Consider the following 10,616-nt stretch of genomic DNA (forward strand, 5'->3'; position numbering starts at 1 on the left):
ACTAAACTGTTGTTCTTTCTTATGCTTCTCCTAAATATCACCGAAATGCCATGGATTGTCCTCAGGCTCAGCCATGCCTGCTGCAGCTGTACCAGCCTTACCCCAAGGGAAGTGGCTGCTGGCAGCTCCCAGAGCCCCCCAGGGTGAGCTGGGGCTCGGGTGGGAGGTCTGTACCCCACACCAAAGCAGCAGCCCTTGCACAGAGCCAGGAAGGGAAAACAGATTTCTCAGGAGTACAGACAGGTCTGCCAGCCTGCTCCTGTGGTCATCCCACCTGAAGCCCCCCCAGGACAGTGATGATCAGGATGAGGCCTGAGTTCCACCACTCAGCATTTGCTTTTCTCCTTGTTGTATCCTTCCCTGTATTTAACACGCTGCTGCTGCAGCAGCACAGGAGCAGCAGGTGGGCTCCAGTGACCTGACATATGGCCATCTGGATAATCTTTATTTATTACTCTCCACACACATCTCCTCTGTATCTTGACATCTGTGCTCCGGTGCAGGGCTGGGCTGCCCAAGGAGGTGGCAGCTCCATGTGCAGAAATGATGCTGCAGGGGAAGAGGTGCTTAGAGACCATCAAGGCAAAAGTCTGCTCAGTGAAAAGGATGAAACCCAAGAGATGTGCACAGGGCAGGTTTTTCACCTCCTCCAGACCTGGTCACCCCCTTCCACAGGAGGTTAACACAAAGGCTGCCAGCCTGGAATGAGTGCTGTGACTCAGCAGGGCAGCCCTGCTGCAGAACTTGGAGGAGAGAGGATGAAGGTCTTGGAGCCACAGCACCAGGAAACAACTTCCAGGACAGAGGGTTGGCTTATCTGGGTACACCCAGCGATTCCTACCCCTCCCAGGGAGGGATATGGCCCAGATCCCTTCCTCCTGCAGGGAATCAGCTCAGAGAGAAGGGGTGGGATGACCCACACCTCTACAAACCATCCCCAGTGGGACTGTTACCCACCACAGCACTGCTCAGCCACAGGGACAGCACAGGGAGCACTGACACAAGTCCATTTCTCACCTTTAGCCAGTGTCCTTCTGGCCTCTGACTTCATTGCAGAAAGCCACAAAAGGGTGTCTCCTCTCCCAAAAAGGAGCAGATTTCCAGCACAGGGAAAAGCTGCAACTCCAAAAATGCAGCACGGGACTGGGGAGAAGAAGAAACAACCCCTAAATCCAAACAGTGCAGGGACTTTGTTAACATTCAGGAGATTTGAAGGGGACCTTGAAGAACCTAAAAGTCAGCAGGTGCTGAGACATAATCCTCTTCCACCTCAGCTCCACTTACCCATGCTGTCCCTGAGTCCCTCCTGGTACAGGCAAAGCTTTCTGCTCATCCATGCAATTCCCCCAGACTTTGCTGGGTTTGGACTGCTGACACAAGAAAAGATTGAATAACCTAAGCCACACGATGAACCTCAAGTTCTGAAAAGTCTCCAGTGCTCAGAAATCTGCCCTATCTGCTGTATTAAAAATAGCAGGACTGGAACAAGGGTGTGTTCCTGTCCTGCAGGTTGCAAGGCAAGGCTTTCCCTGCAGCCTCATGGAGCAGTGCCCCTGGACCACCTGGGCACCCAGACTGGACACACACCTCTGCAGGTGCACACACACTGGTTTTAACACTCTGTGCTGCCTGTTTCAGGTTTGAAATTGCTGACAAGTCAGAACAGTCTGCCACATGCTTTCCATTTATTGTTTGGAACAGCCTCTGCCACATTTACCAGGTCTGGCCTGTCACTCCTCCTCAGTGTCCTCCAGTTCCAATCCTCCCCTGCCCCCCTCCAACACCATCTTTAATTCTATTAATACCACCTAATAATTACTTTGTTCCAAGCCTGCTGAGTAATGACTGCCAACGCTTCTATTTCATTACTATTCCTGTAAAGAAACCAAGCTTTTAACATGCTGGATTTCTGCAGAGGAGTGACAAGGACTGTGCTTGCTGTCCTCCTTGCCCACATCTTCCACAGGGCAGAAGAACCAGGCACTTGATTCTCCATGCATCTACAACAGTCACAATTGTGTGATCTGATTGAGAATGATGAACTAATTAAAATAAAAAAAAAAAAAAAAACTAAGTTAAGAGAGCTCAGAAAAAAAAATACACGTGGGAGGAAGATAAAAGGCAGTGACCAAAGAGTATTTATGACTTTTAGGTATCTATTTCTTGTAAGCAACTATCCCTCCATGTTCTCTGGCTCAAACCAACATTTACCTCAGTTCCTCCAGAGGTGCTGGGCTTTGGCTTTTCCTTCACTCATCAAAATAAAGTCTGTTCAACTTAGAATTCAACCTACACGGATGAGAGCAATTCAAAGCAACAGCGTAAGCAGCGCAGAGCACGGAGGAAGAGTGAATTAATAACTTCCTTCATTAAAGCTTACCTTCAAAGAAGTCAGCAACAGAACTCGTCATCACCATCTTCTTGCAGACATTTATTTTTATATTCACAAGAGGATGAATGTAAGAGAAATTTATGGAGATGCTAAATCAAGGCTTTTGTTCCTAACTAGAAAGAAGTCGCTCTCAGCAGTTTAATTATTGTCTTAGTGCAGGACTGACGTTTCAAACGCTGTGCTCTTTCACTAACTCCTTTAAAATCAAATTACATAAGAGATTAAGGCAACACGAGGTAATGGAAGTAATGCCACCTCCTGAAAAAACATCTTTTACATAATTTCACTCAGTTATCCCTATACCCCATCCTGATCTGGTCACACCTGGTTCCCAGTGGCTGTGCTGAACAAGGAGCCCAAAGCCAGGCAACAGCAGAGTTGGGAATAATCAGTTCACCCCCTTTCCAAGGCCATTTCATCCCTGCTGAAACCAATCCCCTCTCAGAGACCTAGAGCCTCCACCTTCCAAAGGACAAGCACATCAGGACAACTCCACATGGTACACTGAAAAAATGAGGCTGTTTTATTGATGATTAGACTGCACTGGCAACAAGCATCAAGCTAATACAGACAGACTTCAACCAAAGCATGAGCTTTGAATCAGAAGTCGATAAGTGACATGATGCCTTAATAAATTAAGGAAGTTAATTCCTCCCCGTTGTCAAGTCTTCACTTGAAGTTCTTTGCAAATTCCTCTCCTTTCTTAATAGAGCCCTTCAGCTCAGACATGGCTGCAGCAACCATCTTCTCTTCAAAGGGGGAGAGCTTGCCGAGGCCTAGGTTCTTCTCAATTCCTTTTTTCTGAAGGAAAGAGGATTTAAGGATTAACCATTCATTGAATGACCTAAAGAGTAGCTTAACAGTTCTGACTAAGTATTATCCAGCTGAGACAGAGACCCAGCCTGGCACCTATGTCATCTCTAGTCTGCCAACCTTGTGCTTCCTGGAAAGAAGCCTCTTACTATCTGTGGCAACTTCTAGAGCCCTCACAAACTTCTCATTCACATGTGTGAAACCAGAAGCCAACCCAGCAGCTCCTTCAAGAGGAGACTGACACCAGCTGACCCTTCCTAACTCCACATCCACCATCTGGCCAGAGGATCTCCTCTGGTGTGTATGTCCTTTTCCTGCCATCTCAAACTGCTCCAGAGTGGCACTCAAAGGTTTTCAAGATATCTACATTCCCTCTTAATATCCCTCTGCTTCCACCCCTCACCAGCCTGCCCCTAAGACAGCAAACATGCCCTTTGCATCCCAGCAGCCATGACAGGGCTGCAGTATCACTGTTTCCCACTCCCCCAGGGTATGGGTGACAAAAGGAACACTGCTTTCAGAGTTCAGCAGAGGTCCTGAAAGCAAGCTATTAATCCTAATCCATGCTGCAGCTCCCCATGTGCCTCCGTTTCTGAGGATTTGCTTGTAGCAGATCAAGCTGAGGAGACAGGATTGCTGACTCTGGTTAATCATATAAAAGCCCAGAGTAAACAGGCCTGACTTGAGGCTAGTGTGACCTCTTAAGCCAAGTCTGAACCTCTGGTTACTCAGTGACCTGCACTCTAAGAGGAGATAAAAGCAGCAGCATCCTTGTCAAGCTGAGCTGCGTGCCTAAGCACCACAGCCAAATACTGCAGACTCTTAAAGGCACACTCAGCAATAGCAGGCGCTCAGCTAAACTGAAATCCCTGAGTAAAAGCCACCTGACACAACCAGGAGCTGCTGTTCATAAGGGTTGTGCTGTAAAGTACATACCCCAAGCTGCAGAGGTGTAGAGAAGTAGGGGACCTCTGTCACATCCGACCGAACAAAGGCACATTCAACAACCCCCTGCTTTCCACTCATGGCCTCCAACAGGGAGAATGCAAATCGAGCACCAGCATAGGCCATGGACAAGGTGGCAGATCCTGCAAGAGTTACACCACTTTCAGAACAGATCACACTGAAATTTGATACTTCCTTTAGCATCAAAGGTTTCCATATCAGTCTGTTGTCAGTAATAATGTGTCACTGACTTCAAGTTCATGGCCAGTTAGATAAAGCAGAAGCTTTTGGCCAGCTACATGTATCTAACTGACAAGATCTATAAAAGAAACAGCTTAATTTGACAGAGAAAATTCTTTTAAAGCCACAGGTGGTGTGGGATCAGTTGATATTTAGTGTTACATACTGAGCTGTTTCTAGTAGCACAGCCCAGGCAGCAGCTGAGAGAGCAGAGCAGTGAGACTGACAACCAGCAGTTCCTAACCTATAAATAAGATTAAACTGCAGAGGACTGCAGCCCTACAGACAGTCAACAAGAATTACTTGGGAGCTTTACTCAAGAACCCACCTGCTCCTGCTTTAGCTTGGACAACTTCAGTCCCAGCTTCTTGAATTCTTGCTGTAAGCTTCTCCAGCTGATCCTGAGGAAACTCCACTTTTGGTGTGCACTGCATGGGGACAAGAGAAGTTACTACAAACACCAGACCCCTCCAGGTTCAGTATAAACACACAATATTTTTCGTACCACTGCAGTTGTTATCAGTTCTCAACTGGGGAAAATGGGTTTCCACAGCTTGTGTGACACTAACCAACTGTAAAAGTCATCAGAGCTGGGATTACTGCATGGCCTGGAACAGGAACCCAGCCAAGCCCAGCTTCCTCAGGGACAAACCACAGCTTCACAGCCAAACCAGGGCTTGCCATGGCTCCTCACTACTGTGTGGTCCTGTGCATTACAGACACCCTCCAAGCTTTAGGAATTTCAGAAAGTCGTCTTGTAAATATTTGGGTCACCGTGGCATTATGGAAGTCAAGCCTTATGGAAGATCCAGTTTCCCAGCAGTATTTAGGAATTCACTGAACCTTGAATTACAGCTACACCAGCAGCTTAAGCACAGTTGTGTCTGTCCCAATGGACTGTTTAACTAAAGCACCTCTCAGCACTCAGCTGCTCCAAAGCCCTTGCTCTTATTCCCAAGAAAATCCTTCTCTAAAGGATACTTTATTCCCCACTTAGAGCACAGCTTTCCTCCCTTTGTTACAGACTGCTCCTTGGCCACATCCCAGCATCTCCCCATGAGACTGCACCTGCTTCAGAACTGTGTTTCAGCCTGGCTGAAGGGCCAGACTACCAGACATGGCTGGAACAGGCCTCCCTGCACAGCCTGACCTGTGCCCTTCAATGCTTGAGCTTCAAGTGGGGTTTCCAGTCCATCACAGCAAAATCAATTCAGTTTTTCTCCTGTCATGAGATACCTGTCACAAACAGTGCCAGGACACCTAAACACCCACACTACCCCTCAGTTCTTTTCCCAAACTCCTTTAGAGGAAAGCTGGAACTGTTTATACTGCTCAGATGGGTTCAGATTTAGGTTGTTGCCTTCCACCTCATCTTGCACCCCATCCCAGAAGGAAAGCAACCATGAGAGCAGGGAAGACTCTCTGTGCTCTATCCTAGCACATTTCCTGCCATTACAAAGGAACTTTATATCAACCCTAACGTGCTGCTGAGTGTGCTGCCACACACAGCTGTCACCCTGACTCACCTGAGAGATCAGAGGGATGATGGTCTTCCCAGCATGGCCACCAATAACTGGCACAGTTACTCGAGCTGGATCCAAGCCCTGAAGGAAACACAAAACTTTCCAGCTTCTGAAGCACACAGGCAAGAAAAACAAGTAACTTCACTCCCTGCATACCAGGACACACAGGGCAGGAGTTCCAGAGCAGCTGCACTCCAGGGACAAAGCCACATCCAGAGAGCAGAACTCTGGGTTACTCTGACCACTTCATACAGTTACAGGATATTATTACTGCAGAGCTGGATAAAGAGCAGCACAACATAAACACCACCAGGGCTATTAAGGGCAGTAACCTGTCACAGCTCCTTTGCAGAGTATCCTGTGACACACAGCACAGAGTTTGACTTGCAAACACACACCACAACTCAACCCTCTCCTCTGGTTGCATGGCAGGGTTGGGAATGCCAGGGGAATTAAGGCCAACACGTAGCTCACTTGCAGGGCTCAGCTATGAAAAGGTCAAAGTCTCTTGAACCACATTTTGCAAGAAACCTTATCTTCAGGCCCCTCTAAATAAGGGAGACAGGGAATCATTGCCTTTGCCTCTAGCTGCACAGAAATCTGAGCTCCTTTGGCTCTCTGCAGTGATTTTGGAAGCACTTCTTTATAGATCTGATGATCAAAGCAGGCAGTATCCCTCCCCCTGCACATTAACCATGACCTGCCTTGAGTTCAGCCACAAAAGTATTCGCTCTGACGATGTCCAGTGTTGTAACACCAAAGATTTTGTTGGGATTATACACACCGTGCTTCTTGAAGACCTCTGAAGTTATTGGGATGGTTGAATTTACCTACAAGCATAAAGAGGCAAGCACTGATTAAAAGCAGTTTAATAAAGAAGCCAATGCATGAACTTAACAGGCCAATTAACAATCTGAACTATACTTCCAATTTGGAATCAACTGTAGCCAATTACTTTAATGCCTAAATGGAAGAGCAATTTACAGTCAGGCTGGAATAAAAATCATTAATTTTAAATAACCATTAAGACAATAAATTTCTTCATTCCCATTACAAAGGCTCCTCCCTTAGTGAGCTAAGGCTTTTATCCCAGCTAATACACCAGCTTACATTATAACCAGTCACACAGACTTGGAGATATTAAGCACTTTGACATCCAAGTTTTCTCTGAATTAAATACAGTCAAGAAAAATGGGTTAGTAGAACCAGGCTTTTCTGCAAATACACTGCAGATTTTAAAGATACTGGTCAAAATTAGTAGGAATTTAGATTAGTCTAGTATCTGGAATTTGGTGAGGTTTCTCCTCTACATTCCAAGGTCTCCAGAAAACACTTACTGGGTTAGAAATAATACAGATCATGGCTTCTGGACAGTGCTTTGCACAGGCAGTTGTCAAAGAGGCAACAATGCTGGCATTGGTGTTGAACAGGTCATCACGGGTCATACCTAAAACACAGCCAGGGCAGGATTCCAAGTTACCCACAGTTACCATCACGGGCAGGAAATTCAAAATCAATATTCTGCTCTGAACAGACACACATCAGCTTCTGGATTCTCAGATCAAGAACTAATTCTCCAGCTGCAGTAAGGAATTGGCTCCACAGGTAACTCTTCTCACTAATAAAGAGATCAGCCCTTCCCAGGAGCAACCAGCCCAACAGAACCCACTTCACTGAGGCTGCCTGAGTGCACTGTGACCACACAACCCACACCACAGGTGCTCAGAGCACCACAACTGCTCCCAGGATGAATTCTCCTTCCTCTTTTAAGTCACTTCCACAACTACAGTTTAAATGACAACTGCTGTGTGCAAAATATTGCTGGTTGTGCAAGTGCCACCCCCCATTGCTATTGCAGCAACTACTTTAACCATGAAAAATGAAGATTTAGGAAGAGCTAGGCAATAAAGTCTAGAGTTCTGTTATGTTCCTAATAGGATACTGGAAAATAGAAATGGAGGAGATCAGAAACATTCTAGGAAGGTTTAACAGCATTTATTCAGAGATGCCCCAAGAAGTTGCTGTACAATTAACACAAAACAAAATGGATTATTTCTCTTCTGCTGAGAAATGAAACAAAGAACCAGTTTTTATTCCTTGAGCATTGCTCTGGGACAAGGAACACTAAGGGAGATTTAGGATCACTTGCACGAGAAGCCTTTGCAGCTCAGGCCCAAGCAGGAACTCCAGGAATCAATTTAGCCCATTTCAGAAGGGAGAGTGTAAGAGAGGCTGAATGAGCTGCCTGATACCACAGGGAGCTCTGGGGCAGGAGCATGGACAGACCACTGACACCCCAACAGACACAGCTCTGAGCAGCAGAACTGCAGAGATCCACTTCAATGCAGCCCTGGGGCTTTCCAACAAACAGAACCCACCTGGTTTTCTCGGGACTCCTGCTGGAATAACAACAACATCACAGCCCTTCAGACATTCTGGCAACTGCTCAGGTCCCATGTAGCCTGAAATGGAAGACATTCAGGCATTATGTTTCTGACAGTTATTAAATAGTTGACAGTTCAAAGTATAAAATCATGCCCAGAGGCATCCAAGTCTTTTTTTCAAATTTAACCTTCAATTTAGACTTGATGCTGAAAAGCAATGAAATACAATTATGGATGGATCCCATTGGATGTTTTATCCTTGTTTCAAAACTTACAGAATGAGAGTGGTGAGAATCTCTCATTCAGCTGTTTCCAAACTCTCAGTGTGGAGTGTATTTACTCTCCAAAAGCCTTGGCACTAGAGTCAATGCCCCCAGAGAACTGCAGACTGGCACATTCATGTAAAATGTCACCTTTTGGTGATCTTCAGATAAAAGAAAGATGAGCAGATTAAGTTTTGATTTCATCAGAATCTAAGAGAAAAGAAGCACATGGAATTCACCCAGGGAGTGTTAAACCTATTTCTAGTCAAACTTTTAAATTCAGCACTCTGAGATAATTTCACTGGATGTTTCCTGCTAGATGTCGCACATTTCCCTTCAACCACAGCCCATATTTACTTCATACACGTCAATCTAATCAGCTCAACCTTAATTAATCATTCACTGCTTGAGGAAAAAGCTACTTAAATTGATACTGGGCTTCAGGATCAGTGGGTGAAGGCTTCCCCTAAGAGGCAACGGGCTCTCAGGGCCAGAGCCACCCCTGTGGGAGGATCCCTTTGGAAGTGAGGCCGTTCCCAGGGTACCTTTGACACTGGCTTTGGTCTCGATGTGGCTGAGGTCGGCGGCCACGCCCGGCGTGTGAGCGATGTCGTAGAGGCTGAGCTTGCTCACCAGGGGGCTGTTCTTGAGCAGCAGCGACAGCGGCTGCCCGATGCCCCCCGAGGCCCCCAGCACGGCCACCTTGGCATGGTTCTGTGCAAAACAGACAGCAAACACGATGTTGAGCTGCTCTAGCACTCACTCACCTCCCCCAGCAGTGACCTTGGTGATTTCACCACTCTTTCTTTTAGTTCTGCTTCTCATTTTTTTTACCAAGCACTGTGCAAACTTGATGGTTGAAGCCTACAGGAAATGACCCTCACAGCAGCCTCCCCGAGGTTTATTGGCAGGACAGGTTGGAGGAAATGGTTACCTGTGATCTGAGCTCAAAAGGGAAGCAAGGCTGGGTTAAAGGAACCCAAGGGATCACCCTTCCCCCAAAAGAAATGCCTGCCTGACACTAATACCTGCCACTCTGTGGGCCCAAGCCTAATTTAGGGCAAATTTGGTTTGTAGCTTTTCTAGTTTACATTGCTAGTATAAAAATAATATGTCTTCCACTTGGCAAATCAATACATTTAATGGACTACAAGAAATGCAGTAGTATTTTGGATTTATGTCAGGTCTAAACACGTTCTTCACATATATGCAGTGCATACATGTTTAGACCTGATATAAATCCAAAATAGCATCTGCAGATTGAGGACTGAGAACATTAAGTGACTACAATTTCCAGCTTGGATCACATGGTTGAGAATCAAGGAAAATCAACTCTGCTTTGTTGCCCCGTGGACCAATTTTATCCTCACTCAGGTACTGCCTGGCAGGGTGTAATTTCTCTCACAAATGCCTCTTTGCAAAGTGTTGCTCCACAAGAGGAAAGCTCCTTCCAGGGGCCAGAACAACCTTTAAGTGCAACACTGCCAAAGTGATGGAAAACTCCTGTGGAGATGTAAGGAGCAATTACTGCTGACAAAGCCATTCTTTATCACAATCTTTCCAGATAAAAGCCATAATATTTCCAAGTCCTTTCATGAGCAGCTTAATTACCGTGCTGTGCCAGGAAATAATCTGCCCAAGAACTGGACCTGATTAACCTCAGCCCGGTTTTCTTGCTATTGTAACAAAGATAATTTTGCATGAAACTCTTGAGAAGGGAGCAAAGTCTGGCTTAAGTCACTGCTGAGCCCCATTTGTGACCAAACTGATACTGTGGGGTCAAAATCTCACTGCTAATCAATACAGTTTCCACAGACAAGGTTGTCCTTTACAATACATATTTACAGGTGTAATAATCACTCTTTTACATCCCACCAGGCCTATTAACACTGGACAGAGGTCGGTCTCTATCTGTGCAGCCACAGCAGAGTGGTCTGGAGCCAGCACAGTGGATTTTGGCACATGAAGGATTACTGCTAAACCAACCACCAGCTTTAGCTCTTAACACCTCCGGAACGCAGGGGCATTTTTGCACTGGACTGGGGAAGCAGCAAAC

At 46.2% G+C, this 10,616-nt stretch overlaps 1 protein-coding gene across 1 annotated transcript; it reads right to left on the bottom strand.

Annotated features, from left to right (window-relative positions):
• Positions 1 to 2,887: 2,887 nt before the first annotated feature.
• Positions 2,888 to 9,274, bottom strand: MDH2 (malate dehydrogenase 2). The gene is made up of 8 exons (XM_031060663.1): positions 9,106 to 9,274; positions 8,292 to 8,375; positions 7,251 to 7,360; positions 6,618 to 6,743; positions 5,917 to 5,994; positions 4,719 to 4,818; positions 4,142 to 4,293; positions 2,888 to 3,193 (listed from the first exon to the last, which is right to left on the bottom strand). The coding sequence occupies exons 2-8, from the start codon at positions 8,368 to 8,370 to the stop codon at positions 3,062 to 3,064; spliced, it is 777 nt and encodes a 258-aa protein (XP_030916523.1). The 5' UTR covers positions 8,371 to 8,375; positions 9,106 to 9,274; the 3' UTR covers positions 2,888 to 3,061.
• Between the last annotated feature and the right edge of the window lie 1,342 nt (positions 9,275 to 10,616).

Source organism: Geospiza fortis, unplaced genomic scaffold (assembly GCF_000277835.1).
Source record: "Geospiza fortis unplaced genomic scaffold, GeoFor_1.0 scaffold425, whole genome shotgun sequence".
NCBI lineage: Eukaryota > Metazoa > Chordata > Aves > Passeriformes > Thraupidae > Geospiza > Geospiza fortis.